At 51.0% G+C, this 19,070-nt stretch overlaps 1 protein-coding gene across 1 annotated transcript in view; it reads right to left on the bottom strand.

The window, feature by feature from the left end:
* Positions 1-361: 361 nt before the first annotated feature.
* Positions 362-19,070, bottom strand: part of triobpb (TRIO and F-actin binding protein b) — a 91,523-nt gene continuing 72,814 nt past the window's right edge. The window contains 6 exon segments of the mRNA XM_052043434.1: positions 362-4,159; positions 5,272-5,435; positions 5,586-5,644; positions 5,647-5,671; positions 15,623-15,742; positions 18,520-18,679. Coding sequence (XP_051899394.1) covers positions 5,274-5,435; positions 5,586-5,644; positions 5,647-5,671; positions 15,623-15,742; positions 18,520-18,679 — 526 coding nt within the window. The 3' untranslated portion in view covers positions 362-4,159; positions 5,272-5,273.

Genomic DNA, 19,070 nt, shown 5'->3' on the forward strand with positions numbered 1-19,070 from the left:
CTTTCCTTGTGTTCTTGTCAAATGCTCTATCAGCCAGCATAGACTCGATGGGCCAATTGGCTTCTTGTCATAATGAAATAGGAGAAGACTTGAGAAGAAATACCTATGCCTGAGTTATACATCTTCGCAATTCTCTCCCCAACAGTGCTGCAGATCTTCAGTTCCTGTGTATATTCAGGAGGGAGAGAAATACCTCTGGAAGCTAAGACAACCGAGGGTTATGGCCGGGACTCGGGGGTACAGTGGGCTGAGGGTTGATTTCACTGAGCCCCTCTCTTCCATTCTTTGAGACGTTCACCTTGTCAGGTTCACAACTAAAAGCTGCTGACACACAAACTGTCCCACACTCGAGGTTACACTCATATTTAACAGATTTATTTTATATGCCAGTCTACAATGAAAATACTCTTTAAGATATTGCAGTTGCTTCATATCACAGTAGCTTCCTCAATACATTATCAGCCACTCCAGACCACACTGCTGTAACTATTGCATTGAAGCTGCCTTGTGTGTTGATCTGTGACCTGCGGGAGTGCGGATGCAACAGGGAATAATGCGTTTGCTTGTCCTCTGTACGAGGTGGGCACGAGGCGTGCAGAATGCAGACTTCCATGAAGCGCATTTATAAATGTAGCAGGCAGGGTGCTGCCTGGGGCTTTCTGAAACCCCGCCATGTGCTGGTGTGGCAGTTCTCAGCTCTCACACACAACTGGCCACCCTAAAACTCACAAAGAAAGCATTTCTGTCCGGGGAGAGCTGGTAACCGGGCAAACACAGGAGACATTGGTGCCAGAGGAGCTAGCCGAAGCCCAGGGGGAGGTCATAACGATTATACGTTGCCTCAAGAGTCATAAACCGTCACTGAGGCACTTCACAGCTTTAGTAAACACCGAGCCATTTAAGGTGACATTAAGACAATCGGCAGAGATCCTGGTCAATCGTTGAGGAGGAGACAGGGAGAGGGTTTGGTGGAGGCGTCAGCAGGCTCTGGGCTTCTGTGGGGCAGTAATGGGATGAGGACTAGCGGGGTGCAGAGATGGGAGATGGTTAGAGGACCGGATGAGGTGACAGCGATCCGGAGGGGTGAGGCTGTAATGAAAGGGAAGGGCTGCCCGGTGCCACCGTGCGGAGGGCAGGGACGTGGTGCGGGTTAGGTCACCACGCGGTTCGGGAAGAGCTCCAGGGTGGGTGGGGTTGGGACCCTAACCCGGAGGCAGCAATGGGGAGGGGGGAGGGGTTCTGAGGATGAGCTGGGTTGGGGCTGGAGAGTGGCTTCAGCAATGGAAGGAGCTGCTCTCAGTGGTGGGCACGTCATGCGTCCACAGTTCAGCCTGGGGACAAGTGGGACACCGTTTGGTTCAGCCTCAGACAGAGGGAGCGGGATGGAGTCCATGGGGAGGCAGTTGTGGAGGGAACCAAAGACCACGGCTCTGTATTCAACAGAACAGGCACTCCTCCCTCTGGGGCCAAACGTGGAACACCAGGCAGTGGAGGTCGGGTCGCTCTGCAGTTGTGGGAGTGGAGCTGGTGGTGAGTTGGACGTCCAGGACTCACCGACACGGGGGGGGCTGGGTGGTCAGGCTCAGCAATGGCGGAGGGGTAAGGCTGTGAGTGGACAGGTTGGTGAACCCACCAAAGTCACGTCAGCCGTTGGCTGCGACACCTCAGGTGAATGGGAGGAGTAAGTGCACTGAGCAGATACCGTCAGTGCGTGAGGTCACTGCAGGGCAACCACAGGTCTACCAAACATCACAGAATTATTCATGGGTCCCAGGATTATTACCTACCCACTCTACACATCGTACTCTACTTACAAGATGGAGTATAAACAGCTGCTGGTATCTGTGTTCTGTCTGCGTTCACTCTGTTCCTTCTGCAGACAATTCAGCAACGGTTGACCAGCTGGGAATGTCTGAGAGCAGCTAGGAGCAATCAGGGGAGCCAGGGATGGCGGGGAGCAGCTGGGAGTGGTCGGGAGAGGCTGGGAGCAGCTGGGATGGTGGGGACTGGCTTGGAGAGAGGGCGGGAATGGTGGGGAGAGACTGGAAGTGACGGAGGGAGGCAGAGTCCCCCAGTGGCACGGTGGGTAGAGCCGCTGCCTCCAAGCTCCAGAGACCCCGGTTCGATCCTGACCTCGGGTGTGTCTGTGTGGAGTTTTGCACGTTCTCCCTGTGACTGTGTGGGTTTCCCTTGGGCGTTCCAGTATCTTGCCACATCCCAAAGACTCAGTGGGTTAATTGGCTGCTGTAAATTATCTGAGTGAGTGTTCGAATCTGGGGGAAGTCAACGTGAAGCACAGATTACAGGGAAAATTAGTGAGGGAATGGGATTGTTCTGAGAGTCAGCATGGACTCAATGGACCAAATGGCCTCCTCCTGTTGTAAGGAAGTATGGAACGTGGCAAATAAGCAGGCAGCACTCACACCATGGGTACATAGTGAGTTGGACAGGAGAGAGAGTTGAGGTATGAGCGGGGGGAAACATTACAGATGCCACGTCCAGAAACTAGAGAGAAAAGGCAGAGGAACTTCCCCAAGTGACCTTTAGTCGTGGATTTCGATGCCCTGTGACAGGTCTGGCCCCAGTCCTGGGTGTCCTCACCCCCTACCCTTCCATGTCCCGTTGGACAAGGGTGTTAAGGACTTCTGGAACCAAGGTGGGAGTGAGGGAGTTAAGACCCCTCCCTCCTCCCCCCACCAACGATCAAAATGAATGGCAGAACAGGCTTGAGGGAGTGAATGCTTTTGTCTATTAAACCTGCTGGGTTGAGGGAGTTTCTGGACTGTGGCACAACATCGAGATGGGGCGGGAATATGAAAAACACATCTGCAACTGTCCAAAGCCTTGGCACCGCAGGCACAGACCAAATGGGAATCTCACACAGCATCTAACGGTAATAATAACTTGCTTTTCTTTCTCAGTCACCTGCCCATGGAATTACAGTGGCTTGGGTAGTGGAGGAGGAGAGAGAAGGATCCAGAATGCTGCTGCTGACCATCCTGCCACACAGAGCTGACCCCAACTAGGGTCACCAACCACCTCAGTCTATCCTGGGATCCAGGAATATGGCCGGTTCACTTCCTGGAAGCTGCCGTGGGCCTCACTGGGAGGAAGGTCGCAGGACATTACAAAGTCAATGCCATGGTTCACTATTGATAATGAAAAGTTGGGGGGACGAAGACGTCTGGACTGATCACCAAGGAACAGGTAAGGACATAATTTTAAGGTGACTGGACGAAGGTATAAGGGAATGTCAAGTTTTTACACAGAGAGTGGTGGGTGTGTGGAACACACTGCCGGCAGAGGTTGTGGGGGCAGATACATTAGGGACATTTAAGAGACTCCTAGATAGACACATGACTGATAAGAAAAATAGGGGCTATGTGGGAGGGAAGGGCTAGATAGATCTTAGAGCAGGATAAAATGTCGGCACAACATCGTGGGCCGAAGGGCCTGTACTGTGCTGTAGTGTTCTATGTTCTATGGAGGGATGATGAGCACCCCCCATAAAGGCAGAATGTTCCTGATTCTTTCTCCGAACTGAGGGTGATGGCAGGAGGCAGGTTGCACACTATTCCTGCGGTCCATGCCCATTTCCGTTGGCTGATCCGAGGGTGGATGTTCGGCTGACCAGGAATGGCTGGGTGGGCGGAACAAGGGAAGGAAGCCCCGGGGACTCGACCCAGCCTGTGTTGGACACCCTGGACACCAAGCCAGCTATGGTGCCAGTGGGCTGTGTCCGTTCCAGTAAAACGGGGAGACGCAGGACGCAGGGAGCGCTGCGGTTTCAACAGCCACTGACTTGCACGCATCTGAAGAGCGAGAGCCTTACGGGTCAAATGCCCGGTGGTTGCAGGTTACCACGGCAACTGCACCAAGGTGTTCTGATGGCTTGGGGCTGGGGGTAGGACGGGGGGGTGGGGGTTGAAGGCAGCAGGGTGACAACTGATAACCGGTGTGTATACATATATATATATTCAGTTTTAATTTCACAGCAGTGATCGACATTGGGAAACATCATTAAAAAAATAGGAAAAGAGAGAAAGGCACGGAGCAAGTCTTCCCGGCACCTCTGCATCCGCAGGGAATTCCGAACCTCCGGTCGGGACTGAAGGCTTGATCGCTGGGTCTCTTCCTCTGTGGTGAGGCCAGCGAGGGTCTGCAAGGGGCAACAGCGGGGAAGAAGGGTGAGCAACCAAGAGTCAGCTACAACCTTCGCGATTCCTCGCTCCCCGAACCCACAAAGTGGACTGAACAACTTTGTTCAAATGCTTCCCAAAGCCCTGACCATGTAGGACCAGGGCAGCAGTCTCCGAACACCACCACCGGCAGGTTCCCCAACTCTGAGGTTTGGGAATATATCGCCGTTCCTTCACCGGGGCTAGACCCTGGAACTCCCTCACCAACGGCACTGTGGGAGCAGCACCTTCACCAGAAGAACTGCAGCGGTTCGCGAAAGCCATTTACCATCACCTTCTCAAGGGCAATTAGTGATGGGCCTTGCCCTGTGGGATATCAGCATCTAGACAGGTTGCCCACAGCAGCCACATGTTGCTCTGTGGCGTAGGAACAACATTTGACCATCGAATTCTCTGGTGCGTTTTCAGCCACATAAATGTGAGAACGGATGACACATCAGGCTTTGTCAGAGGGGCCCACAGTGATAAGACTACTGAACGGCTCCCTTATACGATGAGATGGACTCTAACCTCACCATCTACCTAGTTGTGACCTTGCAACTTATTGCACTGCACTTTCTCTGTAGCTGTGACACTTTACTCTGCACTGTTATTGTTTTTACCTGTACTACCTCAATGCACTCTGTACTAACTCAATGTAACTACACTGTGTAATGAATTGACCTGTACAATTGGTATGCAAGACAAGTTTTTCACTGTACCTCAGTACAAGCGACAATAATAAACCAATACCAATACCAAATAGGATTAGTGTAGGAATAGTGTAAACGGGTGGTTGACGGTTAGCACAAACTCAATGGCCAAAGAGCCTGTTTCTATATCTCTGACTCTATGGATAGTCTTGAGCGAGTGAGTTTAGAGAGGGAATTCCAGGACTAGGGACTCAGACAGCCTCCAGTGACACAAGTGAATGGAAGAGGTCAGAACTGGAGGACTCCAAAGTTCTGCAAGGCCCCAGAGGTGGTTCCTGGCAGGTGGGGGTGATGAGAAACAGAGGGGAGAGGTTCTATGGAGCTGAGCACCAGCGTCGGTCCATGGTTCTCACCGGACCTTGGGTCTCACACACACTCACCATCATTTTGCAACGCTGTTCTGCAAAGACTCCTTCTCTTTCAGCGCGGACAAGGCCAGCTTCAGCTGCTCTTTCACCTGGCACAGCTCGCGCTCCGTTCTGACCTTCATGACACTTAACTCTACAAAAATATCGTTGTACCTGTCCGTTGCATACTTCTTATCCTGCAAAAGGAATTCATGGACAAAGTCACGGCGGGCAGACAGGAGGCGGGAGGATTGCTGGGGGCAAGCTGAGGGTCTGGCTCAGAGCTGAGCCCTGTCCCACAAACTCCGCAGGCAGGGCCGTGATGTGGTCGGCGAGGGGGCACTCACCCACTGCATGGTCTGAAGCTCGTCGCGTAGGCACAGGGTCTCCTTCCTGAGGTTCTGCACTCGTTCTCCTTCACCCGCAGCAGCACCTGAGGACATGGACAGAGTGCGGTGAGATAAGATGAGATATCTTATTAGTCACATGTACATCGAACACACAGTGAAATGAATCTTTGAGTAGAGTGTTCTGGGGGCAGCCCAACAAGTGTTGCCACACTTCCGGCGCCAAAATAGCATGACCACAACTTCCTAACCGTACGTCTTTGGAATGTGGGAGGAAACCCACGCAGACACAGGGAGAACGTACAAACTCCTTACAGACAGTGGCCGGAATTGAACCTGGGTCACTGGCGCTGTAATAGCGTTACGCTAACCTCTACCTACCGTACCAGCTCACCAGTAACAACAACAAGGTGCCCAGAGACGTGCTGGGAACTGGAATCTATTCAGCCGCTTTACACCACAGAACAGTAAATACCCAGGAGTGAGTTGCAGGCTTCAATCCAATCGAGGGATTACCTTGTGTAGAATATATTGACCATGGAGCAAGTTAGAGGTTACAATCTCAGATGTTGGAAGTAACTCAGTGTTAAATATTGTCTGATGTTTCTTCTGTGGATTGCCTTGTTAAAGCCAGCTGGATGGCTTGGCAAGATGTTGGTAGAAGTCATAGAAAATCATAGAGTCTTGCGACATAGAAACAAGCCCATCGGTCCATCAAGTCCATGCTAACCTCCAAGCACCCATTAACACTTCCTATACCCCAATCCTATTTTATTCTCTCCCCATTCCCATTAGCTCCCCACACCCCAGATTCTCCCCCCTCACCTACACACTAGGGGCAATTTACAGCAGCCAATTAACCTACCACTCCGCACGTCTTTGGGATGTGGGAGGTAACTGGAGCACCTGGAGGAAAGTCACATGGTCACAGGGAGAACGTGCAGACTCCACACAGACAGCAGTAGAGGTCAGGATTGAACTGGAGCTGTGAGGCAGCGGATCGCTGGAGCTGTGAGGCAGCGGCACTACCTGCTGTGTCACTGGCTGCATGGTGTTGAATGAAAGAGGGATTGAAATCCACTCATCAGGAGTTTGGGTGGTTTATGTACAGCAACAGGTAGAGTCTGAATGTGCACCGGCTGTCCTGGTACTATGCTGGATTATGCACTGAGATGAGAGCGACCCAGTGTTAATTGAACTGTTAAACCTCTTCCACAAGGGTAATTCCAGGAGAATCTCACAGGTTAGTGCAGAACCAGCATCGTCACTGAGAGGTGCAGAAAGCCTCCCCTCACTGGGTGCTCAGATGGTTTATATACAGACATGAGAGGCTGAAGATGCACGAATCTGGAGGAACAAACCAGCTGACAGAGGAATTCGGCAGGTCGAGCAGCATCTGAGGAGGAACAAATTCCTTCCTCCCCTCACAGATGCTGCTCGGCTCGCTGAGTTCCTGCAGCAGGTCGTTTGTTGGTCTATGTGCAGAACGGACTCCACATCACCGGGGACAAGCTGGAAACTGACGGAAGGAACTGAACGGGTTAAATGTAGAGTAACAAACGGAGTACATTACCGGCTGAAAGTTAATCAAGGGGCTTATGCAGTTTACGTTTGGTATAATGGCGTGAACTTTAGCCTAGGATCCACTGGCCAAATCTTGAGTACAGGAAGATGTCTGAATTGTGAGGCTGAGCTCCAGGTCAGGAACAGACTGCTTTCTGCATTTCACCTCTGCGTTGGTGCAGTGGGCCCTAGAACGGGCCAACACCACCCATCAGGAGTGCAGCTCACTCAGTGGAGAGGCCAGTGAAAGCCAAGCCAAGCCCAGGAGATTGAGGCCTGGGTTGTGGGTCTGGATTCCCCAAAACGCTCCCAAAGCAGCACCTGGGCGGGTAATTGCTGGTCAGATGTAACGCCGGGTATATTTTCATCCGATAATGGTGGCAATTTACCACATCGCCTTTGACTGCAGGCTGCTAAAGACAAACAGTGCCTTGTGCTGCAGTTCCTAGGCAACTAAGTGCACCCATGGGAGCAGCTGGTTTAATATCATCCAGTGATTGTTAAGTGCATGGTCCCCTGACACACTGGGTTTACCAGCACAGCGGCTAAACGTTAACACTGTCGCCCAGCTGGAATTACTTGTGGCTCCTGCGGAGAACCCCGGGTTTAACGACCATAAACGTAGGATTGTAAGCAGAGCGAGAATGACAGCCAGTGAGAGGAAATGAAGCAAACAGCACAGGTGCGTGTGAGTTGAAACCAGGTAGCTACTTAACTTAGACAGGAGGATGTTATGTGGAAATCAGGGGTAGGCCATTCAGCCCCTCAAGCCTGTCCTGCCATTCAATCATGACTGGTCACTGAGTAGTCCTTTGTGCCTTAGCTCCACCCACATACACTTGAATACCGTTATCAGCTAAACCAATGGGGGCTTTGAAACTTTTGACGAAGTAGAGTGGAGACACCCCAGAGATTCTGCAGATGCTGGAACACACACACACACAAAAAACGCCGGAGGAACTCAGCAGGTCGGGCAGCAACTGTGGCGGGAAATAAAAAGTCGAACGTTTCCGGTTGAGACCCTTCATTGGGACTGGGGTGGGAGTGGGTTTGATGAAAACTTGTTGGGCTGATGGGTTTTTTTGCTCCAATGTAACTCCACAAGTGTCATGGATGTGTTAAAGAGCTTTATATTTCTTGACCACTCTCATAGAGTCATAGAGTTATACAGCACGGAAACAGGCCCTTTGGCCCAACTCATCCATGCCGACCAAGGTGTCTTCCCCAGCCAGTCCACTTGCCTGCATTTGGCCCAAATCCCTCGAAACCTTCCTATCCCTGTACCGTCCACCGTACTGTTGTAGAAATCAACCTTGCATAGACAAGCTCTTTGCCACAGCAGAACAACCTGCCCCAGGAGCAAATAAAAAATCGAATTTCTCCTGGAAGTTGTCCTGCTGCCATTTCCCCCAGCAGTGCACCCCCAACAGGCTTTGTCCTGGTGAACGACACGGGTCCCTTTAAGGGCTGCAGCCTGTGGGTTTTAGCAGCGCCGCTAACTGTTGGCAGCGTTGCGAGATTGCAAAGCGCCAGTTTATTAACGTGCGCGGGTTCAGTAAAAGGTGCAGTGTGTGCAGTGGAGAGCAGGCAGCACTGTTGTACGGGCGGAGAGGGAAGGACTGCCAACCTCCCCTGACTGTTCAAAGCATCCCGAGCTGCTTACCCCCTCCTGGTTCAGGGCAACAGCCAGAGTTCCCAGGAGCAGGAGGGTCAAGAACCAGAGGAAAAGGTGACCAGTGAAAGAACAAGAAGCCAGTTTTGTTTCAGTAAAAGCACCTAGTTGTTGGCATCTGGATCTGCAGCTAAGAGGAGTGGAAACAGGAGTTTAGTTGTAGAGATGCGCACTAAAACAGCACGGAAACAGGCCCAACTCATCCATGCTGACCATGGTGCCCACCAAGCTAGTCCCATTTGCTTGCGCCTGGCCCATATCCCTCTAAACCTTTCCTATCCATAAAAGGTAATTGGATAAATATTGGAAGGGGGGAAAAGTTCACGCAGAGAGCAGGTGGGTGGGATATCAAGGGCCACTGTCCTGGAACTCTGTGACAGTACAAAAGTCCAGAGACATTAGCGAACTCTAATGTTGTTGGATCTCACTAAGCATTCATTAAATCTACTCATTACATGTTAATTAAATTCATAACTTTTAATTTTTATTGTAACCGAAGAATAAACTCAAAGATCAAATAAGAGCCTTTAATCATCACTGGTCCTTTATTTGTGAGATGAGATGGCAAAAGATTTGAGCCTCCCAGTCCATTAACAATTCAGCCTGAGTGGTGTCAAGGCTCAGAGTGACAAGGATATGAAGCCCAGCTCAGTACATTCAATGACGCCATGTTAGCAGCCTGCCTGGTCAAAGGAATCAAATTTAGGTAGTATATTTGTAATTAGCATTCCAAGGTCAGGAATAAAGCAAACCAGCAACAGGTGTTGACAGTTAAAAGGTTCTGATCCAAGGGTGAGTTCTGCTTCTTACTTGGTGTTAGTTATACCTCGGTCACCCAGCTGCAGCTGAGACGTTAACCCAATTGATTCTGACCTGGGACTAAGTCACTAACAAGGGCCCCCACTGAACAGCGATGGGTAGTCGGGCACGCAGACATGGGCTACCTGCCTCACGGACTGTGGCTCTGGCACAGAGGGTCAATACTGGCCCGGACAGATGGAATGGATGGTCTCCTGTAATCCAAGGGTTACATGACAAGCAGAGCTTTGATAAACCACCGTTACATTTCCCAGGATTTAGAAGATTGGGGCAGACTGAGGGAGTGGAGCTGCTTTGATGGGGTGGGGTGTTGGGGTGGGGTGGATGGGGTGGGTGGGGCAGGGTGGGTGAGGTGGAGGGGTGGATGAGAGGTGGGTGAGGTGGAGGGGTGGGTGAGGGAGGGGTGGAGGGGTGGGTGGGGTGCACGGGGCTGGTCGCAGAGTAGCCTACGTTGGTCTTGAGTCTTACAGTGAAGAGAGTGAGACGTGGGCTCGGGCTGAGGTCAACTATTAACTTTAATCTGCGGTTGATTAATTCTGGTTAATCAAAGGTCAAAGTTTGGAGCACAGGTCAGCCATGAGCATGTTGAATAACAGAACCGGCTTTAGGAGTTAACTGGCCAACAGGCTCCAGGATCAGGACTCTGATAAAAATTATTGGGCATTAAAAAAAGAGATGTATTTTTCTTCATTTTCTTTCAATCTCTGTTTTTAGTTATAAAAACGTTGGAGACTGGAGGTGAGAAAATCATCTGTTTCACTGACTTTTGAGAACCGTATGATTGGCTAACAAGGAATCGACTTGCTTTCCAAGTGACCTTGAGGAACTGGGACGTCAGGTAGTGAAGGAACAAATGGAAGCGGGGTTGGGGGCAGGGTTGGGCTGCTCACGTTTTCAGGATTGTCCCTGGTGTGTGGGTGAGTGGTAGAATCTGGGGCAGTTGATGCAAATGTGGGGGGAATGTGGGGGAAATGTAAAAATGTGAGCTTGGTGGTTGGCACAGAGGCTGAAGGGCCTGTTTCCATGCTGGATCTCTCCATACTTCTCCAGCTTACCCAGGCAGAGACAGCAGCTCTGTGCATACTCCATTACAACATGGTCGTAGCCCAGCTACTCAGTTGGTTCAAAATGGACGTCACAGAGCTTGCAGCAAAAAGTGTGCAGATACCAAAAATCCGAAACAAAGGCAGGGAATGCTCCAAGTGTTCAGAGGGTCGGGCAGGGGGGGAGCTTGGCACAAATTGTCAACTCTGCTTCTCTCCTGAGTTGCTGAGCACTTCCGACGTTCCCTGCATCTGTTCCAAAGTTCCTTGCAACCTGGAACTGGACGTCGCCTGTTGTAGTGACATTACCCTGAGACCAGAGGAAGGGGGGTGGCCCCCCACCCCCCTGGCACCCACACCTCCCTTTCATCTCTGGGCAACCGTTCTACGTGTTTTACATGGCTGTTTGTGGGATCCTGCTGTGCCAAAATGGCTCGCAGCCATGCTGCTGGAACAGCTACTCCATGGCCACACGTCCGTTGGTCATGGAGAGGAGGAGGACTAGGGAAACCCAGCTCCCCTCCTGCCCAGACGGCACTCCGGATATTTCCCTGGCACGGATTTACTAACTCCCTTTGGAAGTGGGGAGGAACGACATACAAAGGCTCGGCCCAGGAGACCAGGCGGACGGTGCTGTTTTCTCCAGTGCCGGGCACCTGGGGAACCACTTCCCTGCCCAGAGTGGGAGGCGATCGGTGCGACCTCTGGGGCGGGGTGTCCCACTCCGGCTTCTGATTCACCCTTGTGTCATTGGCAACAACTAGAACTGGCACGGCATCATTCCCAGTTGGAGAGACCAGTGCCGGCTCACTCCTGTGTGCAGCAGCGGTCTGGGACCGTACGTGCTGTTCCTCACTCACTTTCCCCACCTTCCGTTGCGCCCCCCACCCCGTCCCCAACTGCTGACCTCCCTCCCGGCACCACCTGTCAGAATCAGGCCCCGATCCAGCTGATCCCCTCACGCCTCACCCGTCGCCCTCCTGACAACACCACTCGGCACAGGCCCACCATGGAGGCCGTGATCTCCACCCCTCCTCATCAGTAACCCTGCCTTCCGCCACACCTCACAGCCCTGCCCAACCCTCACTGACCCCCCCCAACTTGGACCTGACCCTCACTGACCCCCCCAACCCAGCCCTGACCTCCCGACCCCAATTTACCTTACCCTTACTGACCCTCTCTGGACCCCAGTTCTGACTTCATTGACTTTCTCTTAATATCCCACTGACCCCCTCCCGACCCCAGCCCTGACCCTCACTGAACCCCCTCCCGACCCCAGCCCTGACCCTCACTGACCCCCCTCCCGACCCCGGTTCCGATCTTGCTCGCTGACATCACTGGACCCCCCGTGACCCAGCATTGACCCTCCCTGCACAGCGTAGCTCCCTTCTCCACGGCCTGAGGCTACTGGCGCTCCTCTCTCTGTTGAACCCCACCACACCACTGCCTCCGGTCCAGGCAGTTCACACAACATCGCGCTTCAGCCGTCAGGTACGGCTGAAACCACCGCTGACATCACACAGGATCACAGTCCAGCGCACCCGTTCGGGTACTGACAGCTCTAGGGCTCGATCTGCAATGATTTTACTGTGTAACTGGAGGTTTTATGAAGCTATGGGAGGGATCTGTGGTGTATATTTATGTGGATCGAGCAGCTAGTCGAACCGCTGTCTCACAGCACCAGAGACCCCAGTCCCAATCTCCGGCACTGTCTGTGTGGAGTTTGCACGTTCTGCCTGTGACTGTGCTCCGGTTTCCTCCCACATCCCAAAGGCCTGCAGATTGGTTGGTTAATTGGCCACTGTAAATTGTCCCCGGTGTGTAGGTGAGGGGTAGAATGTGGGGGGAATAAAAATTGGAATTAATGTAGGATTAAGTGGGTCACCGACGGTCGGCACAGACTCAGTGGGCCGAAGGGCCTGTTTCTGTGCTGTGTCTGTATATGGGTCTATGAATCTTCAAAGGCACCCAATAATTACTAAGCAACAGGAAGCAGATGGTGGTAATAGTTTTACAGGCAAGAGTGAAGTTCCCCAGGGGTTGATTTTTGGACCACTGTTTTTCTTAATGTAGGTTTAAGATTTGGCTGTGGGTGTGTAGTAAACTAGGATGATCAGTAAACTGTGCGGAAGAGAGTAGTGGTCTTGAAGGAGATGCAGACAGGCTGGTGGGATGACCAGAGAAGTGGCAGATGGAATTTAATGCGGAGAAACGTGAAGACCGTAGGAAGACTGAGAAGAGGCAGCATTAACTAGAGGGCACAGTTCTACAAGGAACAGGGAAATCTGTGGTTGTACATGCATAGTTCAGTGAAAGCAGCAAGGCCGGTTCAGGGAGTGGTTAATAAAACAGCCTGGGCTCTATAAATGGAGTATAAGAGTAGGAAGTCTCAGTGTTCTACAAGTCACAGTTGGAATGCTGTCTTCAACTCCATGTGCCGCACTTTGGGAAAGGGCTGAAGGCTTTGGAGATGGTGCAGGAGAGATTTACTGAAATGATTCCTGGGATAAGGGACTTCAGTTAAGTGGACAGACTGGAGTTCTCCTGAGAAAAGAGGAGGTTGTAGGGGGATTTGACAGAGGAACTTAAAAACCATGAAGGGTACAGACAGAGTAGACGTGCCGGAAGGATTTTTTTACGCAGTGAGTGGTTGGGCTCTGGAGTGCACTGCCCTGAGTGGTCCTGGAGGGGTATTCTGTTGTCACATTCGAAAGGGAGCTGTGTAAGTCTCCAGAAGGAAAGATCTTGCAGGGCTGTGGTGAGAGAGTGGAAGGAGCGGGGCTGGCTAGGGTGCCATTGCACAGAGCCAGTACAAACTCATTGGGCTGAATGACCTCTTTTCCATGCTGCAACCATTCTGTAATTCTGATTCTGTGAATAGCTGGTGTGTTATTATCTCTGCCGGCCTGTAACACCAGCCAGTGTAAAGCCAAAATACCACAATAAACTACAAAGGAATTCAGTGATGAGAGAGACCATTGGATCAAAGCAGGTCAAGCAAAGATTGATTAAAGGATTTTAAAAACTGATACGGTTTTATCAGAATATTCATACTTCCTTACTTTGCAGGAGGCTATTTGGCCCATTAGGTCCATGCCAGCTTTCAGAACATTCCCACCAATCCCATTCTCCCACTTACTTCCCTCTAACCTATTCTCTCCCACATTCCCATCAACTCCACAAGATTCGATCACCAACCTGCACAGGGGGCAGTTTTCAGCGGTTAATTCACGTACCAACCCTTACATCCTTGGGATGTGGGAGGAAACCGGAGCAAATCCATGAGGTCACAGGGAGAACATGCAAACTCCACACAGACAGCGCCCGAGGTCAGAATTGAACCTGAAGCACTGGAGCTGTGAAGCAGCAGCACTACCTGCTGTGACACCCTCTGTAGGACGTGTCCAGAGGAGATACTGTAGATACGTGGGAAGTTAGCCAGGAGACATGGGTGCTGCTGCCAAGGCCAGCATTCCCCACCCATCCCTGACTGCTCTCGAGAAGGTGGTGGTGAGTCACCCTGGATCACTGCAGTTCCAAGTGCTGCCACAGTGCTGTTAGAGAGGGAGTTCCAGGGTTTAGATCCAGTGAAGGATCAGTATTACACATTTCAAGTCGGGATGGTGCACAAGTTGGAAGGGAACCTGCTGGTGATGGTGTTTCCATGCACCTGCTGCACTTGTCCTACTTAGTGCTTGGAGGTCCTAGGTCACGGGGTCGGTGTTGCATGTTGCTGCGATGTTAACTTGGGCAGCACAGTAGCGCAGCCTGCAGAGCCACTGCCTCACAGCTTCAGTGACCCGGGTTCAATCCTGACCTCGGGTGCTGTCTGTGTGGAGTCTCCACGCTCTCCCTGTGACTGTATGGATTTCCTCAGTGTCCTCCCACATCCCAAAGACGTGCAGGTCGCTAGGTTAATTGGCCGCTATAAATTGTCCCTCGTGTGTAGGTGAGGGGTAGAATGTGGGGGGGAGTTGATAGGATTGTGGGGGGAATAAAATGGGGTCAGTGTAGGAGCAGTGGAAATGGGTGGTTGGTGGTCAGTGCAGACTCAATGGGCCAAATGGCCTGTTTCCATTCTGTACAACTCTATGTTAATAAAGGCATCGAACTATAAGAAGAAAAAACTTGCCTGCAAATATTTTACTGCCAATGACACAATGCAGGAAACACGGAAGCCAGTCCACACAGCAAGATCCCACAGAGAGTAATGAGGTGAAGGATCAGATCACTGCCTTCCAATGAGGGGTTTGTCAGCATACTGGAGAGGGCTCCTTGACTCTTACTGAATAATGTGATGTGATCACGTGACAGGGGGCAGACTGGAGACTGATGGTACCTCTGGCAGTGTGGTATTCCCTCAGGAGGACACTGGCAGTCTCTGCCTGGATTATGTGCTCAAAAATCTGGAGCGAGGCTTCAAACCCACACCTACTGATTTGAGTAAGGTCGCTTCCTGCTGAGCCAATCCTTACTGGGGTCAGTGCTGCCCTGGTACACTACCCCATGGGTGACCTCAGGCTGATCATGTGGCCAGGAGGATCTACCTCCTCACTGAGCACACACCCAGAATTAGAAACATGAACCCGACTGTTTTCTGCAACCAGATGAGACGTGGTCAATACGTGCTGGGCCGATGGGGAGAATTCTTTCTTCAGTAAGGTGCCATGATCAGAAAGGTGCAGCCTGAGAGGGCGCTGGAAGCTAATTTAGTGGTAGTTAAATAAAAGGAATCAGTTAAATGTTTAAAAAGGAAAGGTTTTGTGATTTTGGTGTAAAGGCAGAGGAGTTGAATAGAATGAGCCAGCACAGGTTCTGAGGGCTGAGTGGTCTCTCCCCTGCTGTATAATTCTTGCAGTGTCTCCTTGTTGTGTCTAAGGTTTGCAGTTCATAAGCACCGCTCCACACCACCCACCCCCATTCACTTCCCACCGTCTCACCTCCAGTTCACAGCTGTCTCTGTCACCCATGATGGACGAATTGGCTGTGCTGTCCTGGCTCTTTCCTGTGACAAGCTCCCGTATTCGTGCTATTTCCTCTGACAACTGGCCATTCAGCTCCTGCAGAGGGAAGACAAACTTCTTAAACGTCGAACCTTGCGTGAGCTTTAACTCACCCCTGTCCACCCAGGGGCTGGGGAGGGATCCTTGGGCTTTAGGGCTTGGATGGATTACAATCCAGAGGAAACTGAGAGCACAAAAATGGGCAAACCTATGCCTAGTTATTCCTTTTCAAACATAATTTGACAGGCATTCTGTTTCATGATAAACACAAGCAGTCGGGTTAGAATGCAGTGAACCATTCACCATACAGAACAGTAATTGACCTGGCCCTCCCCATTCATTCCCATTGTAGAAACTTTGAATGCTCTGAATCAACTCCCATTCAAACCCATTATATCCAATTCCAATGAACCAAGCCCATTGTCATTCATTCATCATTTTGAGTATAAACTACTCCTGATAAACAGAAGTGAAGTTGCATTTTTACCACCCATTTCAGGACATCATGAAGCATCTTACAATCAATATCAGCCATGATTTTATAGAATGGCAAAGCAGACAAGAGGGGCAGAATGGCCTCCTCCTCCTCCTCCTCCTATTTCTTATGTCCTCAGGAGAAAAGTGTTGTGAGGTAGAGGAATAAGGCAGATATTTCTCAGCAAAGTTACCAGTTAAAGCTTCTTGTTAGTGATACTGTTTGAAGAATGCACACTGTCTGGGGCAAGTCATGGTCATAGAGTCACAGGGCACAGAAACAGGCCCTTCGGCCCACCGTCTGTTCTGACCGTCAGGCACCCACTTCCACTCCTCCTACACTAATCCCATTTCATTCTCCCCACACTTCCATCAATTCCCCCCAGATTCTACCCCTCACCTACACATGAGGGGCAATTGACAGCGACTAACTAATCAATCAACCAGCATGTGGGAGGAAACCGGAGCACCCCAAGGAAACTTATATGGTCACAGGGAGAATGTGCAAACTCCACACAGACAGCACCAGAGCTCAGAACTGAACCTGGGTCTCTGGCACTGTGAGGCAGTGACTCCACCATCTTTCTCTCTCAACCTTTCTGAAATGGTGGGAGCAAGGTAAACCAGGAGACTCACTTCTGAGGTACTGCTCTGGGATCTTTCACGCCCAATCAAAGTGGACAGAGGAGTCTTGGTTTAATTTCTGATCCAGCAGGCTGCCGGTGTCCTGGGTCACCCAAGTGAAGCAAATGAGGACAGGTCAGACAAGCCCGACACCGGATGAACATTGAACCTTCCAACACTTACCATGCCTGAAGTAGGCCCCGGCCCCACCCCAGGAAAATCTGTCTTAATGTTTCCTGCTATCCAGATTTTCCAGACTGCTGCACAATTTCCTGATTTATTTCGCTCCCTCCCACTATTTACGATGGGTGAAGCGATTCACCATGAAACTGGAGGCTTGTCAGGTCTGTTATAGGGACACAATGACTGAACATTTCTCAGCTGATCAGTGACAGTCAGTGTGCATGTGACCTAACAAGCCTGATGGATCGTTTTGAGAAGTCACTCAGCTGACAGATAAGTCGAATGATCAGCACTTGGTCCTCAACCATCTACACCTAGACAGTCGAACCTGCAATGCATTCCATAGCAACCCGCTGCAAAGAATTCTCCATATCTCCCCAACAGCTTTGCTTCAATAATTTTAAATCCGTGGTCTCTAGTTGTGAGGATGATTACACAATGTTCAATTCCATTTGCAACTCCTCAATTAATGAAGCAGCCCATGGCTGTACACAGCAAGGCCCAGACAACATTCAAGCACAGGCTGAGAAGAGGAAAGTAATGTTTGCACCTCCAACAAGAGAGGTTTAACCACCCAACCTTGACACTCAACAGGATTCCCATCAGCGGGACCTCTGTCCTGGAAATCACTGAACAGCAATTTAAATACTGGGTTAAATCCAGAGGGATCCCCAGCTTGGGAGTCATAGTGTCAGAGTAATACAGCACGGAAACAGGCCCTTCAGCCCAACTCCTCCATGCCAACCAAGGTGTCCAGCTAAGCCAGTCCCACTTGCCTGTGTTTGGCTCATATCCCTCTAAACCCTTCGTATCCATGCATGTATACAATTGCATTTTAAATGTTGCTGCTGTACCTGCCTCAACTACCTTTCTCTGGCAACTCAGTCCATAACACACCACCCTCTGCATGAATAAGTTGCCCCTCAGGTCCCTTTTAAATCTTTCCCCTCTCACCTTGAACCTATGCCCTCTAGTTTTTGGTTCCCTGGGAAGAAGACATAGATTCACCCTATCTGTGCCCCATCTAGGCTTGTATGTCATGCAGTAAAGGGCTGGAAGACAGATAAGATCTTTATTAGTCACATGTACATGGAAACACACAGTGAAATGCAATTAGTCCTGGTGCTTCACAGTTCCAGTCAGCAGGGTTTAATCCTGCCCTCAGGTGTGAAGTTTGCATGCTTTACCTGTGACCGTGTGGGTTTCCCCTGGGTGTTCCAGTCTCCTCCCACATCCCAAAGACGTGCGGGGTCAGTGGGTTAATTGGCCGCTGTGAGTTGCCCCCAGTGTAGGTGGGTGGTGGGAGAATCGGTGGGGTGGGGGGGGTTAATGACGAAGCAAGAGGGAAGGTGGGACTGGGGTAGGTGGGTGCTCGATGGTCAGCACTGACACAGCCTGTTTCTGCACACAGTGACTCGACAGCACCCCAGGATGAGATGATCTCAGTGACCCTCTCCATCAACGTGGGGTTGCAAGGTACTGTTTATGCCTCAAATCCTCATTCTGCCACACGTCCCACTACCACTGGGGAACAGAGAGCCCGGCCTCATCACCTGGTTCTGCCGCAGCAGCTCCTTGTTCTCCCTCTGGCTCCGTGACAGGTCTTTCTCCCGCAACTGTGTCTCCTTCACCTGGCAGTCGATCTCCAGGCACTTGCGGGAGTACTGCTCCGACAGCACCTGCAGCTCCCGCTGCAATGACTGCAGCTCCTCCCTGCAGCGGTGACAGCACAGCGTCCGGTTACGTCAGCAAACCCAACATACCACCCCTCCTAATGATTGGGTACATCTGCTGTCAGTCATACCTGGAGACCCAACCTATTCGGTCACGGGCAAGGCCAGCATTTATTTCCCATCCTTAGTTGCCTCCCAACCAGACTGGCTTGTTGCGCAATGCCAGTAGGGAGTTAAGTGCCGTCTGCACTGTTGTGGACCTGGAGTCACATACGATCCAAATACTAGGTTTGCTTTCCTAGATGCCAGCTGGGTTTTTTAAACTAATCTGTTGCTTGATGCTCGTCATTATCAAAGGAAGCTTTCTATATCAACATATTTGTGTTTAATTTTACAAATTTAAATTCCTGAGCTTCCATGGTGTAAATACA

This window comes from Pristis pectinata, chromosome 33 (genome assembly GCF_009764475.1).
Source record: "Pristis pectinata isolate sPriPec2 chromosome 33, sPriPec2.1.pri, whole genome shotgun sequence".
In the NCBI taxonomy this organism is placed as follows: domain Eukaryota; kingdom Metazoa; phylum Chordata; class Chondrichthyes; order Rhinopristiformes; family Pristidae; genus Pristis; species Pristis pectinata.